The 18,713-nt window shown below is 34.3% G+C and overlaps 1 protein-coding gene across 1 annotated transcript; it reads right to left on the bottom strand.

The window, feature by feature from the left end:
- Positions 1 to 1,939: 1,939 nt before the first annotated feature.
- Positions 1,940 to 8,377, bottom strand: LOC140162289 (uncharacterized). Its single transcript, XM_072185526.1, has 3 exons — positions 7,532 to 8,377; positions 4,239 to 4,426; positions 1,940 to 2,218 (listed from the first exon to the last, which is right to left on the bottom strand). The coding sequence occupies exons 1-3, from the start codon at positions 8,061 to 8,063 to the stop codon at positions 2,054 to 2,056; spliced, it is 885 nt and encodes a 294-aa protein (XP_072041627.1). The 5' UTR covers positions 8,064 to 8,377; the 3' UTR covers positions 1,940 to 2,053.
- Positions 8,378 to 18,713: the final 10,336 nt, after the last annotated feature.

Genomic DNA, 18,713 nt, shown 5'->3' with positions numbered 1-18,713 from the left:
TAGTTCTCGAAATCAAAAATTACACAATTTCGGCTTTTGAAGAAAATTGCTAAAATTACACATGAAGACGTTAGAATTAGAAGAATTGCAAAAAATATTAAGTATCTTTTTCTTTTATGTTAAAAATTACAGTTGGTGGTGAAAGATTTTGTTTCGTTTCAGAAATTAAAAAAATATAGGCCTATATAAGGGTCGCCGGTATAATATGCTTTATATTGTAGGTGTTATGGCAATCAAAAACATTTTAAGCGTTAGTCAGTAAAATTGGTTTCTCTATAGCCTAGAGTCTAGGCATAATCCACATTCATCGTGCAATAGTAACCGAAAGGTTTACATTACAATCTTAGGAACAGTGGCGTAGCCAGTGAGTTCCAAGGGTGGGGGAAAGGGAGAAGCTACCTCCGTGTAAAAAATCTTGCCCCTTCCCTTGACCCCTATGGGATGCTACCCGCCCTGATATTTACAGATTTGTAGGCATTTCTATTCGTTTTAGCCCATTTTTGACAATTTCTGTCAAATTTTGCGCAACTTGAAAGTTTACCCCCCCCCCCCTTGAAAAAGTCCTGCCTGCGCCACTGCCGGCCTGGGAGTATAGACGAATCCAATTTCACGCATTCCTACACCTCAACGTCGGCTCAATCTCACATAAAATGTTTATATCACCCGTGTTACACGTAGACAAAAGAATGATGACAGTTTACAACACACAAGAATCTAACATCGATTTTTAAGCGGCTTTAATCCACCCAATTGGGCAGTCACAACACCAGTTTGGTGTTGCGGGGACCCAATAATGGCCGACCAAATCCTGATCATGACTTGGCTCGTTGGATTCGTCTATATTCTTACCAAGTTTACTGCACTCTTTACGAATATAAAGTGAACCATTAGTCACACAGTTATACCACTCGTCTTTATCATATTTAGAAAAAACAACAACACATTAATACTCTTGTTTTTGAACAAATATACATCTTTAGAAAAAAAATTATATTACACACTGGACATCCAGGCTATCCAGGCTTTGGAAAGACAAAATTAACATCCTAGAAATATGCTCCTTGGTCATCCGGTTATTGGAAAATACAGCACCATTGGGCTTCCGGGTATTGGAAAAACAGCTTTAATTTCTCATTTATACTAGTAGCCTTTCAAAAAGGTTAAAATAGCGTTAAACATTTCTTAAGAATAATTTGATAGTTCCCAGCTTCAGTCTTTTTTTTTTACTCTTCTCTTGATTGAACTGTGTTTTTATACATGTTATATATAATATCTGTTTTTGTTATTTTGTTATTTTAATTTTATCATTATATTTTCTTGGAAAGGACAACAAGCTCTATATAGCAGCATATCTCGTGATAAAACATCATGGGCAACAACAAAATGCCATTACATACATAGCTCTTCTAGGAGTGGGAACGCCGCCTAAATTTGCATAAATCACGTAAAATCTGTTTATTTTAGGGACCGTTCACAAACACCTGTAAGGGGGGGGGCCTGATGCGAAAAAAATTTCATCGCGAAAATTTTTCGGGGCCCCCCTTTACAGACCTCGAAAATTTCAGGGCTCCCCTTTTTGACATGAAAATTATGAATCAACCCCAGAGAAAAGCTTAATTTTTACAGGAAAATTTGTGGTCATTTTTCAGGGCCCCCTTAGGAGGATCAACATTTTTCAAGGCCCCCCTTTTGCATCAGCCCCCCCCTACCAAGTGTTTGTGAACGGTCCGTTAGACATATACATGCACCCTAGAAAGTTGCCCTGCGGTTTTGAAGAAAACAGTCAGGTATTTGAATTGGCATAATTCTTATCGTGTTTTCCAAATTAACATCACATGAAGTGCCGACATAAAGTCAAGATGACGATGACGAGGGCGGGGAGGGGGGGGTAATCAATTATGAGAAATGCGACAAACATCAGTATTCAAACTAGTATCAGTATGTCGCAATAACCGAAATTGACAGAAATTAATGTTATCAAAGTCGTTTAGATTATTTTGTCGTTGTATGATGATCGGTGAGAATTTCAAGCCAGCGAGAGCTGGCAAGTTTTTTAGAGACTTGCGAAAAACGGAAGCGGCTGCTCCTGCCGCTGTCCCTGTAAAATCTTGAGTATGTTACACGCAGCAAGACTCTCCGAATTGTGCGTCTGGAATTCAACCTCCTTGCTTCGTTCACGCTTCAGTTTGGTACGGCGATTTTGAAACCAAATTTTAACCTGCAAAATGAAATTTAAGAATAAAAATTAAGAACATATGTGACGTGTCATGTCAAAAGGAGACACTTTTGGGCAGGATCGTAAATGGAGAAATAGCCAAAAATCTGCCCGGGTGATTTTTTTCACAAATTGGGTTTGTAGCGAATTTGTGATGTTTAGGCCTATTAATGTTTAAAATATTGTCTAATAGTTTCAGACTGGAATATAACTGATATCTTGTAATTTTTGAGACATTTTTCAAGGTAATTCCTACTCTCAACATTGTCAATAATATTTTTAAAGGCCGACATATCTCAATTTCCAAGTATAATACCATAACTTACGAACTCAATATGTTCGCTTAAGAATGTCCGATTTCATTAGAGAAAACGGCGTTGTGGAGCAAAATATCTCTATGTAAAAACCTCAAAATTGATAACCTGCCCAAAAGTGTCTCCCTTTGACATGACACGTCACATAATAGTGAAAATGTTATTTGGTCAAACAGTAAATATTAATGTACAGTTTTTTGTACACGTATGTTATTATGATTTGTGACTTATACAATATTTCTCGCGCATTTTCATTCATTGCATTGCATTGCATTTCATTTCATTTCATTGTATTGCATTGCTTTCATTCATTCATTCATTCATTCAACAATTCATTTATTCATTCATTCATGCATTCATTTATGCATTGCATTCATTCCTGCATACATTCATTCATTCATTCAACAAGTCATTCATTTTCCAGGCATTTGTTTGTCATTTCGTTCGTTCGTTCATCCATGCATTCGTTTGTTATTTCGTTCGTTCGTTTAATAGTTCGTTCGTTCATTTATTCATTCGCTTGTTTATTTATTCGCTCATTCATTCACTCATTCATTCACATATGTATTCACTAAATCTTTTTTAATGCATATCATTCACACAGTAATTGACACTATACAGCTTCATGCATAATTTTAATTTTCAGCAAGAATGACAACAAGGTAAGCTTTCCTGTCGCCGCGTATCCTCACAAAAATAACCAACATCACTTGCACGGCATATTTAAATGATTGCTTGATTAGTTTCTGTATTGATCGATTTTATTGACAAAAAATAATCAAACCATCACTAACAAAGCAGATTTTATGATTGCTTGGTTGATCGATTGATTGATTGATTGATCCATGGTATACTAATTTATCTCAATTGTTACAAAGAAAGATGTTATGTGTGATTGCACGATTTAGCATTTCGTTCATGTTCTTTATTTCTTATCAGATTCTTTTTTACACTCATTCGTTCATAAATTCAATACCGTATTCAGTGGCGGCGCCAGGAATTTTTTCGGGGGGGGGGTATTGAGGGGGCAAAGTGAATTTCAGGGGGGCGTGGGAAATTTTCGTAATTTTGGGTTTTTATTGGGGGGCAAGAGGTGTGGCAAGATTTCTGACTGGGGCATTTGCTCCCTCATCCCCCCCCCGTGGCGCCGCCACTGACCGTATTGCCTAATTATTGTCCCCATACATGCATAATGTAATTAACAGCAATGATGACAGTAAAGTATGCTTTTCTGCCGCCAAATATCCAAACAAAAATAACCAAAATAATAATCATGTACAAGGCAGATTTATTATTCCTTGTTTGCTTGCTTGCATACTTAATTGATTGATTTATAATGTATATATTAATTCATTAGGTCGTGATATATTTATTTCATTTCTTCACTTTCTTCTTACGTTAATGATTGAATGAATGATTCATTCATTCGTTCATTCATTCATCCATTCATTCATTCATTCATTTATTCATTTATTCATTCATTCATTCTTTCATTCACTCTTTCATTCATTCATTCATTTTGATTCATAGAGTTAATTTACATTTGTCACATGAGGGTTTTCCAACTGCCGCATATCCTCGCAAAAAATGACTCAAACCAATTTTATGTTAGATTTGTCGATTGATTGTTTGATTGATGGGGTAATTGATTGATAAATAAATTGATTCATCGATCGATCGATCAGTTGATTGGTCAATTAATTGATTACCTGTGCTTCCGATAGCTGTAGACTACTAGCCAGCCTGGCTCTGTCTTGGCCCACCATGTAATGGTTTCGCTGGAATTCGCTTTCAAGACGTGAGAGTTGATGTTGAGAGAAGTTGGTACGTGCCCTTTTGGGTCGGTCTAGATCAAGTGCTTTGGGTAAAACCTTTTCCCGGACTCGGCCGTTTGCATCTGTGCAAAAAACAAGATAGAAATATAGCATAGATTAAAGTATTTCCTTTATCGTACAAACAGTGGCGTATAAGGAGGGCATCCGCCCGTGAGAAGCGTTCCCCGACCCTCCCCCCGGATGCAGGATGCCCAGATATTGAAGATTTGATGCTTTTTTGTACTTTTAGCCCATATTTGACCATTTCATACAATTTTGTTTCCTTTGTTGAAAGTTGCCATTATCTTCTCGCCCCCTCCCAAAAGTCTTGGCTAAGCCGCAGCTTACAAATTATGCAACACATCACAGACGCGATTTCTTGTCTTATCTTCTCTTGTTATGCATATTAAATGTGGGTGTTTGTTCAGAAAACTAAATAATTTTATTCTGAAATTAAAATCAAAACATTAGTGTTGTTGATACTAAGAATCTGAACGACTGTTTAGACTGGTAGAGCCAGTTTATTCTCCCATAGAGTAAACACGTTCTCATAATTTTTGGCTATAACCTTCTAGAATGCAAACATGTTAACAGAAACATCTATCTATCCTTAGCTTGCTTTCATATTAGAAAATATAGAAAAAAGTGAATTTATCGTTCTTTCCTTTTTTTCTCTCGCTCTCTCTTCCTTTTTTCTCTCGCTCTCTATGTAATGTATCTTTTGGATACCTCTTTTCCATCCTTAAATTTCTGTTCCAAATGGACTGAAACCTGAAATGCTGCATGTATGTAACTTCCTTTCTTTCAAAAACAGGTTTTTGCTGCGTTTGTGCGAAGGGCAACACAGCAATTTTGAATTAATGTCATAATTGCGATTTGCGACATTAAAAATTCAAATCACCCATAAATTTCAGTTCCAGTATTAGATTTAATTTACAAAATACCGTAATGTTTTGAACTACTGGATGAATAATCTACACCAAGATATAAAGCTCTACAGTTTAGCGAGATATGCATGGTTTTCTTTCATTTTACTTCATTAGTTCGACTGAAAATGGTCAGAAAATCTTCTCGACATTTGGTACTAATACAGTTATGTCATACTTTGGGCAATAAACATGACAAATACAAACTTAAATGTGGCCAATATCATATATTATTATGGCTTTAAATCTGTATCTGTTTTCATATGCAGGAATATTTAGCTAAATAGGCTATAAACTAAAATGACTTTGTAAAATACGCAATTATATTTGCTATCTACCGTAGACAGCAAAGATTATCCAATCAAATTACTAGGAGTAATATTATATTGCTGTTTAACATATCAGCAAATTCGCTTTCACATTCCCCATTCTAATGAACCTTGTATTGTTTCGGTTATTTGATATTGAAATTGTATGAAATTAGCTTGAAAAGTTACGAAAACACGTGAAATAAGTACTTTCGTCAGATAAAAGGAAAGTGTAACCTTCGGGAATCGTGATCAGTTTTTCGAGGAAATTTAAGCCAACAGGGGAGTGATATCAGGGATGTTGGCAAAGAGAATGAAAAAACTGGATAAGGATCTTAATGACAATTAGGGTGGGAGTCGTCCTCATAGTCATGATAATAACGGGGTTGTTTTAAATGTGAGTGTCATACCCAGCAAACACAACATGTCACAGCAAAGGTTTAAATATCATTCATAAAACTTTTTTGAAACGTGACTCCAAACATTCTAAAAGAATGTTTTTAACTATTGACAAAATATTTTCCGTAAAATGTTTGCCAAAATTATTTTACAATAACGTTTTTAAAAACGTATTCATGATCTTTATAGCCCGACATTTAAATGTAATTAAAGCGTTTTGAATAAATCTTTTAAGAATGTTTTGCTTTTGGATCATTATCATCATCATCATCATCATCATCATCATCATCATCATCATCATCATCATCATCATCATCATCATCATCATCATCATCATCATCATTATCATTGTCATCATCATCATCATCATCGTCATCATCAACATCGTCAACTTTCCTTTGTTTTAAAAATAGAGTGGGGAAAAACTATGAAATCTAAATCTATTTTGATTGTACGTGCTATCTACAGTAGACAGCAAAGATTATTCAATCAAATAATTAAAAGAGTAGTCCACAATTCCAACAAATTGCTGTTTAATTTGTCAGCAAATTCACTTCTCAATTTTAGCGAAGCTTATATTATTTGATACTGAAATCAGCGAAATTATAGTTGTTAATTTACGAATGCACGTGAAATGTAAGAAGTGGTTCGGTTCCCTGCACGATATCGTTAAAAGCAAACAAGTAATCATGGCCAGTTCTTCAAAGAGCTATATAAATTTGAACTGAAGTGGTCATTTTGTGATATTCAGTGTGGTCAATGGGTGAAAAGATATACTAAGGGGTCGTGATTAGATCCTAACTGGGTGAGACTCGTCCTGATAATGATTATCATAAACGGTTTATCTAAAATGTGAGTGTCCCCTGATATACACTGTCATCATCGTCATCATCGTCAATTCGTCATTATCATCATCATCTGAAACTTTCTTGTGTTTTTACCACCACCACCACCACCACCATCATCATCATCATCATCATCATCATCATCATCATCATCATCATCATCATCATCATCATCATCATCATCATCATCATCATCATCATCATCATCATCATCATCATCATCATCATCATCATCATCATCATCATCATCATCATCATCATCATTATCATCATCACCATCATCATCATCATCATCATCATCATCACCCTCCTCCTCCTCCTCCTCCTCCTCCTCCTCCTCATCATCATCATCATCATCATCATCATCATCATCATCATCATCATCATCATCATTATCATCATCACCAATATCAACATTATCATCATCATCATCATCGCCATCGTTATCATCATTTTCATCAACATCATCATCATCATCATTATCATCATCAACTGCAAATACAGCTACAGCTAATAACATAATTCATCATTATCATCATCTTTTAATATCATCAATCATCTTTATCATCATCATCATCATCATTAATTTCGCAACCACCTACCTTAGTCCTCCTCCTCCTCACAGCATCATCATCAAATTCAACATCATCACTGGATTACAATACATTGTAAACAAAGAGCAAACAAACTGTTGATCATTATTTTCTTACCTTTGATTTTCAGAATCCTACAATGTGACATCAATTTACTATTCGCTTCCAAATTCCTGTCTTCCGAATTCTTCCCTTCCTCATCTTCATGTTTATCCTCATCCTCCTCCCCCTCAAAGTCTTTCTGATGATGTAACTTAGTCATAGCACCAAAACGTTCCTCCACATGTTGCCATGGAAACTTATAATTATACCCAAATCTCTGTTTATCCATTGATGAGACATCATTTATGCTAGGTTTATGAAGAAAAGCCTCAAAAGTCGGATGTGTTTGTTGATGGAGATGATGAGGATGCTGCTGTTGATAGGGATGAGACGTATCGGTTAACCCCATCGCCTGCATGGATGTAGCGGCTGCCGCTGCCGCAGCGTTGAGCGGGAAACTCGCCGTTGGTATCGGGGCTCTTGGTGATGACATCGCCGCTGCGGCAACTGATGATGACGGTGGTTGATGATGCCTAATTGGTCCGTAGAAATTAGGAAATGATAGTTCCCGTGGAACACTAGTAGGCCAGTATGCGGAAGTGCACATGATGAGTTGTTAAAATTGATGCAGAAGATGTAAAAATTAGCCTATCGGAAGCTCAGCGCTAGTCAACTGGTACAATAAAAGTTTCCTTTTAAAGAAACTGTCTAATGATGGCATAACAAATCATAAGGATATCATGCTATTTCTCAGTCCAGTCCAGAAAATAAAACTCTTCCACATACAACTTTCAGAACAGGCATTTCATTTAGTCAGATAAATATGTAGCCACTTTTTACCAAAATACTTGTCATAATCCATCCCATCACTGATGATGCTTAGCCCCCAAATGAAGCCCTATACACGCACACCCAACTTATATATGCTCACAAGATCAAACTTCAAAAGCGCAAACTCCACCAAGCACGCGCCTTAAACAGATAACCCGATTTTCCCGGCAAATTTTTTCTCTCTCTTTACTCCACAAGTAATAATCTCTATTCACCCTGTTTCACACCCTTTCCTCAATTCTAACAGCGCCTCGGCAGGTAGTCTACCAATAAACTCTGCGTACTTATCGGCGACGGGTGTTTTCGCGATGGCGGGCCTACCCATCAATTAGGACCCGTTTCTTGTTATTGTACACGCACTTCAACCCACTTAACTTCACATTTGGACACCCCCGTTGCGCATTTGGATTGTGTTTCTAGACCCATGATTGTGTTTTCATAACACGCATTTAGACATCTTTATGAAGACAGGGTTTAATCGTGAATTATTATCAGAGTTAACCACTCAATTAACAAATAGCCTCTTTAATGCTCTGCGTGCTAGCCATGCGCTTCAACGGAAAAAATTCAAATTTTGAAATATTTTCTCAAAATATTAAGAGCTATCTTAAGAACTACTGAATCAATACTAGGCTTGTTTGTACTCATTTTAATGCATTTTTCATGCTGATTCCAAATATGGTCATGAAAATTTACATTTCTGAAATTTATGAATATTTAAATTTTTTTTAAACTTGTCGTCAGTCGACACCCGCGTGAAGAGAGTTAAGAGCTTTTGTATGCAGTGCATTCCATCACTGTAAAAACCTATTTCGCGAATATGGTTTAATATTTTATATGCGCTATTTATGCATGCAATTTTACAATGATTAAGTTCAAGGTAGCTTCCATCTTCCATTGAGATAATGTGTTTTAAAAGTTAAAAGCTTTAATTGGGACAAGTAATTTTTAAATTTAGGTTAAAACTGATATGAGATTAATAGTATGTTGCGGGAAACAGAGCAAGAACAACAGTACTGCGTACTTTCGGATGCACTTGAACTGAATTTCTTTGTTAGTTTCAAATTATTTAAATGGAACATCAAACTTGGGAAAACTTTTCAACCGCGACACAAATTATAATCTCCGTCTAACCGAATTTTAGTAAAATAACACCGTACCAACATGACCATTGATCATAATTGTTGATAATATGGATTCGAACATACAACCTGCGTTTTGTCAATTAGAACTTTAATAAAACGGATATTTGAGCTATAACTCAATTAATTATGATTTTATGAGTTTACAATTGCATTGAAAATTGAAGCCGTTTACTTTTTCATAGGTTCCAATCTGACAACGCCATAAAGAGTTAAATGTGATTACAAGACGTTATGGCACATCCTTAAGGATCTGAGAAGAGGCACTTGTTTTCTGATGACTTCTCGCTGTCTTTTATAAGGTGTTGAATATGCATAAGTCTTTATCGCCACCAAAATTGAAGTAAGTTATAATACATAACGATGTAGTAGTAAAGACAAACATCAGGAAATATGAAATAAAATGATACAAGTATTTTTGCTCTTTCTCTTTAAGTTGATAGCACATAACACCAAAATTATGCTATCTTCAGTAGATAGCAATTATGTTATCTTCAGTAGATAGCAATTATGTTATCTTCAGTAGATAGCAACTTTCTTTTCTCTTTGTTATCTTCAGTAGATAGCAACTTTCTTTTTCTCTTCATCCGTTTTCTTTCTTTATCATTCTTTCTTCTTTTACCTTTCTCTCCTTATTTCTTTCTCTCTCTCTACCTCTCCCTTTTTCCTTCTTTCTCTTTATTTCTCTCCATACTATTCCTCTTTCTTTCTCACTTTTTTCTTTCTTTTTCTTTCTTTCTTTCTTTCTTTCTTTCTCTCTTTCTCTCTCTCTCGTTCGTTGATTCTTTCTTTCTTTCTTTCGTTCTTTCTTTCTTTCTCTCTCTCTTTCTTTCTTTCTTTCTTTCTTTCTTTCTTTCTTTCTTTCTTTCTTTCTTTCTTTCTTTCTTTCTTTCTTTCTTTCTTTCTTTCTTTCTTTCTTTCTTTCTTTTTTCTTTCTCCCTTACTTTACTTTGTTTTTATTTTTTGTTTGTGCATTCCTCTAAAAGTTTATTTCAAATTCAATTTATATGGTAAACAAATTTTCCACCGGTTATCACCAAATTTTCTCGTTTTCGAGACATTTATAACTGATTTAATGCTTGTACTAATGCTTAATCAATTAACTTAATTAATTAATGCTTGTATATTCTTATATACTTTTCTTCTCTCTCCATCTCTCTGCCTCTAGGCTCCCTCTCTCCATCCCCTTTCCCCCTTCTTCATGTTCTTCAATCCAATTTGAATTCTCGCCACCTCTTTTACTCTCTTCATATCTTTATCATGCTACATCACTCTTTTCTAAATTTATTTCATCTTCTCATTTACATTACATGTACGATATCATTAAGGGGGTACTACACCCCTCGATAAATTTGTGACTATTTTTGCATTTTTATCAAAAACTATTAACACAGTGGTAACAAAAGTTATGTATTTTATTGGGGCAAGGAATCCAATTACTACACTGGAATTTCAGTGACCCAAGATAAGCGGTTCATTATTTATGATAAGAAAAGAGGTACCGCTAGAATGTACCTCGTTTCCTATCATATATACTGAACCGCTTGTCTTGAGTCACTGAAATTTCAGTGTAGTAATTGGATTCCTTGCCCCAATAATATACATAACTTTTGTTACCAGTGTGTTATTATTTTTAAAAAAAAATGCAAAAATAGTCACGAATTTACCACAGGGGTGTAGTACCCCCTTAAGTGACCAAATTAGCTTAAAATCAATTCATACTAAATGAGACCTATTTTAGGATTTCCTCAGCAGGGTATTTTTGCAACAAAGATAGTAATTTCGCGCACATTTGCAACGATTAAATCACATACAACAAAATATGCAATTACCGGATTATCACAATTTATGATGGCGCAGGTGTGCGCGTGTCATGGTTCTGATCCGATTGGGAGTAATCCGAATTCAGTCTGGCCCTGAAAGAAAGGTCTGGCCATCTGCCATTTTATTCACAAAGAGGCATAACGGTCTCATTTCCAATGGCGCAATTTATTAGCTTCCATATAAGGACCACAAGTCAAACTTTTGACCTCAAGTTACGGAGAGTGAGTTTGTGTACCCATAAGATTGAGAGGTTATTCTATGAATGTAAAAATATATAGGGATTAGAGAAATGTGTCCTCGTAGATGATGTGTCAAAGATCTCAGGTAAAAAGGGTCTATGATGGTCTTGATCACAGCGGGAAAAAAAGTTGACTAAGTTAGCAAACCTTTCTTAAATCAAATCATAAAACAGTATATCTTATTTAAAAGGACTGACACTGCAGACATTACACCAGGAAACAAAGAAATGAAACCATAAGCAGTGAAACTAAAATACAATTTTCAAGGTACTAATTTTAGTACTAACAAAATAATGTTATCTTCAGTAGATAGCAATTATTACAAAATAATGTTATCGTAAGTAGATAGCAAGTAACACAAAATCATGTTATCTTCAGTAGATAGCAACTATTATTAAACTAATGTTATCCTCAGTAGATAGCAACTATTACTAAAATAATGTTATCTTTAGTAGATAGCAACTATTACAAAATAATGTTATCTTCAGTAGATAGCAATTATTACTAAAATTATTAGTTATTAGGTGAAGCGGAGGTATGATACGGGAAATTATCGTGCGCTCAGTGTCATACTGGGTTCAGCCTTCGGCTTCACCCAGTATGACACTGAGCGCACGATAATTTCCCGTACCATACCTCCGCTTCACCTAACAACTAATAATCTTCAGTAGATAGCAACTATTACTAAAATAATGTTATCTTAGATAGCAACTAAAATAATGTTATCTTCAGTAGATAGCAATTATTACTAAAATGATGTTATCTTCAGTAGATAGCAACTATTACTAAAATAATGTTATCTTCAGTAGATAGCAACTATTACAAAATCATTTTATCTTCAATAGATATACAAAATCATGTTATCTTCGCTGCAACAAACTACAGTCAGTCTTCTCTGAAATACAAAGTAGTCACGCGGACGCTTTGTACTTCAGAGTGGACAAACTGTATTCAAACTACTAACTGTCTCTTTCTAAACTAAAAAGATAAAAACAAAAACTCGCATAGTGAATTTCACTTCATAGAATAAAAATGTATATCGTGTGAATGTATATTGAAAGTCACTCTATCTGAAAAAGAGTGAATAAGGCTGATAATTCACTTTCAAAAAATGTTAACTCGATGGAGTGATCACTCACGTAGGCACTCCATAAAACAGTACTTTTTCATTCTTTTGCATCTAGAAAGTTAGATAATTATAATGGCAAAAATCCTAATTCAGTCAAGTTCGTAAAGGAAGAACATAATTATTAGTAATGAAAAAACAAATTATGTCAACGATAGGATTAAGTTATATATCTCAATGTCAATGAAGAAATTCATTATGAGATCCATGTATATATTTAAGTAAAACATGCTAGAACTGTAAAATTAAGGTTTCAACCATCATTTTTTGCTAATCTGGTCCGCTTGGACAATTCAGTGCCAATAGCTCTCTATTCGTGTTCTCCTCGCGTGCTGACATTCACCGTGAGCCCGGGCTCAGTTCAATACAAAATACGCACCACTACACGCGACAAACCACCAGGCGATTTTCTCTGCACAAACTATATCAAATACAGACCAATTTCCGTTTCAGTACCGATTAACCCGGGTTAACCTCTTAATTTAACCATCATAAAGACTTGGGCAACAAATTAAATGAGTTATGATTAATAAATATGTGCGCCCTCTGTTGTTATAATTCAACAAGTGGTCGCTGGGGAAAGAGCAAAATGACTTGAAAAACAGTACTGTGCAAACAGTAGACAGCAGTCAAGAAAACCTCGACAAAGTCTTATGTCAATAACTGCATTCTTATATGTTTCCCTGGTGTATGTAATGCTTTGCCTGCTGCTGGTCATAGACTTCAACATGAAAAGTCTCAAGTTTTGAGATATTTTCTCAAAATATCAAGAGCTATCTCAAGAACAACTGCACCAATACATGGCTTGTTTGTACTCATTTTAATGCATTTTTCATGCTGATTCCAAATATGGTCATGAAAATATACAATTCTGAAATTTTTGTATTTTTAAAGAAAATTTGAAACTTGTCGTCTGCAGTCACCCGCGTGGTTATAGTGGAGTTTGAAATCGCGTCGGAGGTTAAATAAGTATTAGAGGCAATTTGCGGAGATGGAGCAATTATCATTAAAGATAAAGACATAATAATCGATGTTTGGGTAAAAGAGATTGTAAGTGGAAGAATTCTCAAACCTGGCGCAGAATAAGCAAACACAGTGATAATGGAGTTTTATTATGTTTTATTGCATAGTTAATGTTTGAAAACCTCGTTGATCTAATTCGTATGAGTATATTATAGTTGCAAAAGATAAATGCAATTCGTTGCTAAATTGAATAAATAATTTTCAGGATATGCGTAAATGCATGCAAGAGCCTAATAAGACCTACTACTAGTATGAGTGGGCGGGATGATGCATGATGATGATTAAGGGATGAGGTATGAACGTTTGGACAGTATTTATTGTGGGACATTAGAGCATATCAGACATATCGAATTGCATTATGAATACGAAGAATGTCATTCTGATATCAAATAATTTTGATTTTTGAAATTCGCAATGTAATACACATTTTATGGCAAATGATTAAAAATTAATATTTTTGATATTTAACAGTACTCGAAGTAAACTTTATAAATCTGATGATTTATACTTAAAGTGTATACATGTAGGTGGGATGAAAAGCCGACGATCAATTGAAAAATTTGACCTTTCGTATTGAAGATATGGATTTTTTCCCTTGAGGTATGAGGTATGAACGTTTGGACAGTATTTATTGTGGGACATTAGAGCATATCAGACATATCGAATTGCATTATGAATACGAAGAATGTCCTTCTGATATCAAATAATTTTGATTTTTTGAAATTCGCAATGTAATACACATTTTATGGCAAATGATTAAAATTGATATTTTGATATTTAACAGTACTCGAAGTAAACTTTATAAATCTGATGATTTATACTTAAAGTGTATATACATGTAGGTGGGATGAAAAGCCGACGATCAATTGAAAAATTTGACCTTTCGTATTGAAGATATGGATTTTTTCCCCCAAACACCAACAAAATTAGGTCTTTTTGGGAAAAAAATCCATATCTTCTATATGAAAGGTCAAAATTTTCAATTGATCGTCGGCTTTTCCTCCCAGCTACATACACTTTAAGCTCATTCCAGATCCCTTAATGATAATGTATAATTTTTTTAAATAATAATATCATGAACAGCAAAATGACTGTCCTGATTGGTTGGAACGAGGTAAAGTGACCGTGCACATTTCATTTGTGTGCGCTAATCCTTAATCTTTAAACCTCTTTTACAACATAATCATAATATCTATTTTAAAAGAAAACTTTTGCTAAAATTACACAGCTTGTTTAACATTTAAATTGCATGTTTAAATTTAAAGGATGGGTAAACTTTTAAACACTGAACTTTGTGTAGATGTGTACTTGGTTTTTTTTAAGAATCGATTAACAGTAATTTTTTATAATGTGTTCTTATACAGCAAACACAAAACGTTTTAAAAACGTTTTATACAGGTTATAGGCCTATTTTGGGTTTTTGGTTTTGGTACAAACGTTTTTTAATAACATTAAATGTCGGGTTCTATAAAGGTCATGAAAACGTTTTAAAACGTTTTGTATGAAAACACGCTGCAAAAATATTTGTAAAATGTTTTTAAAATGTTATTGTAAAATATTTTTTTTAAACATTTTTTTGCCAAATATTTTGTCAACACTTTTAAGTGTTAAAAATAACATTATGTTAGAATAAGTTATCAAAAAATGTTTTTAAATGTTATGAAAACGTTTTATATCCTTTATATACCCTTTATATAACCCGATATAAACGTTTTCTGGCAACCTTTTCTAACCTTTTGCGAATGATGTCGAAAACGTTTTGTGTTTGCTGGGTAGGCCTACTTGTGTGAGAACATATTAAATGTCCTCCAGAGTTGTAACAAGTCAAGTCATTTCATGGTCGACTCGAGTCATTTCTAGCAATAGCTCGAGTCGAGTCAAATGATTCGAGTCACTGTACAATGGGGAACATTTCAAGATTCGAGTCGAGTCATTCCATTTTTTAAAAAGTCTAGTCTCGAGTCATGACTCGTATACAAGTCTGATGTCCTCTTGTAACAAAAAGTCAGTGATAATTACATACTCATATCACGATCGTTACAAAGATGAACTAAACCCACACCATGCTACGACCACTCTATTACATAAACACTCATGCCTATTGATAAAGTATTGAAACCATTATTTATTTGACCTTATTAAACACTTATAGATACTGGTGGATTAATGGTCAATTCAAGTGTAGTGTTATAACAGGTTTGAAGTGCGTTGGTCATTTGAGTTTACACGGACAGAATTTTAAGGGGGTACTACACCCCTGTGGTAAATTTGTGACTATTTTTGCTTTTTCTCAAAAACTTATAACACACTGGTAAAAAAAGTTATGTATAATATAGGGGCAATGAATCCAGTTCCTACACTGGAATTTCAGTGACACAAGACAAGCGGTTCGTTATTTAGGATAAGAAATGAGGTACCGCTAGGATGTACCTCGTATCCGATCACATATACTGAACCGCTTGTCTTGAGTCAATTAAATTTCAGTGTAGTAATTGGATTCCTTGCCCCAATAATATACATAACTTTTGTTACCAGTGTGTTATTATTTTTGAGAAAAATGCAAAATGGTCACAATTTACCACAGGGTGTAAATACTTTAATGACCATTTTAGATGATTATAAAGTAGATAGCAAATGAGTTACTTTTCTATCTCAACTAATGCATTTCTTTGCCTATATATACAACTGTACAGTGGGTAGAAACAATTATATGTTAACTTCAGTAGATAGCAATTCTTACAAATTAATGTTATCTTCAGAAGATAGTACATGACGCAAAATTATGTTATCTTCAGTAGATAGCAACTAACACAAACTAATCGTAGATAGCAACTAATACAAAATATGTTATCTTCAGTAGATAGCAATTTTAATGTTATAGATAGCAACTTTTACAAAATCATGTTATCTTCGGTAGATAGCAAATAACACAAAATAGGCCTAATGTTATCCTCGGTAAATAGCAACTTTTACAAAATCATGCTATCTTCAGTAGATAGCAAATAACATAAAATCATGCTAGATTTGTCAAAATCCGCGATTTTGAATAAAACGCTGGAACCGTCGTTTTATTATTACGATGGAAATATTTGTCGAACACGTGTATGCGATAACAGAGTACGTACACGGCGTGCGGGACACACCCCCATCAGAGGGTCGTACCGTATTACAACCGCTGGAGTAACATGCATTGGCGCTAGTAGTAAATTCCTATTTTCTTTGCTTTGCCTCATTTGTCCGGCTCAAAATTAAATAGGGACATATCTGATATTAAAAGCTAACATTTTATCGAAAATAAATACTAATCTATTTTTACAGAAATGTTATAATATGGCTTTAAGGGCTGGGGTATGAACGTTTGGACAGTATTTATTGTGGGACATGAGAGCACATCAGACCTATCGAATTGCATTCTGAATACGAAGAATGTCCTTCTGATATCAAATAATTTTGATTTTTGAAATTCGCAACGTAATACACATTTTATGGCAAATCATTAAAAATTGATATTTTTATATTTTACAGTACTCGAAGTAAACTTTATAAATCTGATGATTTATACTTAAAGTGTATGTAGGTGGGATGAAAAGCCGACGATCAATTTAAAATTTTAACCTTTCGTATTGAAGATATGAAGTTTTTTCCAAAAACACCAAAAAAAATAGGTCTTTTGGGGAAAAATCCATATCTTCAATATGAAAGGTCAAAATTTTCAATTGATCGTCGGCTTTTCCTCGCAGCTACATACACTTTAAGAATATATCATTAGATTTATGAAATTTACTTCAAGGACTGTTATATATCAAAAATTTGAAAATATCAATTTTTTATATTTTGTCATAAAATTTGTATTATATACCGTGATTTTCAAAAATGAAAAATATTTGATATCAGAAAGACATGCTTCGTATTCAGAATGCAATTCGATACGTCTGAGATGCTCTCATGTCCCCCAAAAAATACTGTCGAAACGCCATAAACGCTCATTTTAGATCCCTTAAAGCCTTAATGTAGGATTTTCGTCAAATTTTGATGTTGTTATTCTTTATTCAAAATGTTGAAATAATATTAGTAATAACTGACGAGAAGGGTTGCTGTTCATTTTAGGTTGAAATAACCAGGTAAAGTGAATGAAACCCCACTGGTTATTTTGGCCATTTAACACGCAGTTCTATAGGAGGACATATTATCATAATTTTTAAATTATGATAATATGTCAAACTTTGCTCTGTTGACCTACAAAGATAACAAATTTGTCCGATTCCATTAGGTGCAAGTTGGGACATGTGTAAACATTACAAAAATGCAAAAAAATCAGGTTTGAAAAAAATTAACCAATTTCATATTAAAAGATCGTACATTATGGCTTTAATGTAGTTAATGCCGTCATGGCCGTGAAGCCATGAAACTTGGTCAAAGTGTTTCTAATATGATATGTTTGTTAATGTATCATATTGTCTAATTGCATAATAAATAAGCTATGTGCATAAATGTTAATTATGCAAATATATAAATTAGAGGGCGGCTAGACTATACAATGCATTTGAACATAATAGAAATACTTTCGACCAAGTTTCGATCGAGGCAAGTATGCAAAATTACCCTGAATTTATTCAAGGATCAAGTTGAGCAAAATATTGGCAACAAGAATTTGTCTTTAAAAAAGACAAGTTCACGGATCAGGTGTATAGTACATGTACTTTGAGCTACTTTGGTCTAACATTTAATATTTATATCTAACCTACTCTGCACTTATTCGACAATAAATAAGTGATATGAGGCTTAATAATGATACCTGCGTCTTGACTCTGGAAAACAATATTTTTTAAAAACCTCATTTTGCATTTTTAAACCCACCTCGGGAGCCACCTATACAGGATCTCATTTTGCATTTAGGTTTTTATTGCGTTGCAAAGTAGCAAAACTTTCTTTATATATGGCCCAATTCGTGCCTGGAAAAGGCTACCCCCTCTTACAACCTTTCGACAGGTCTGATTTCTATAATGAGGTGTCACCGGGTTTGCAAGAAATAATAATACCAAATCTAAACACCATGAAATTCACCAGATCAC

The sequence above is a fragment of the Amphiura filiformis genome, chromosome 10 (genome assembly GCF_039555335.1).
Source record: "Amphiura filiformis chromosome 10, Afil_fr2py, whole genome shotgun sequence".
NCBI classification, from domain to species: Eukaryota; Metazoa; Echinodermata; class Ophiuroidea; order Amphilepidida; family Amphiuridae; genus Amphiura; species Amphiura filiformis.
The sequence above is the reverse complement of the archived record's forward strand: the minus strand, read 5'-3'. Positions and strand labels throughout refer to the sequence as shown.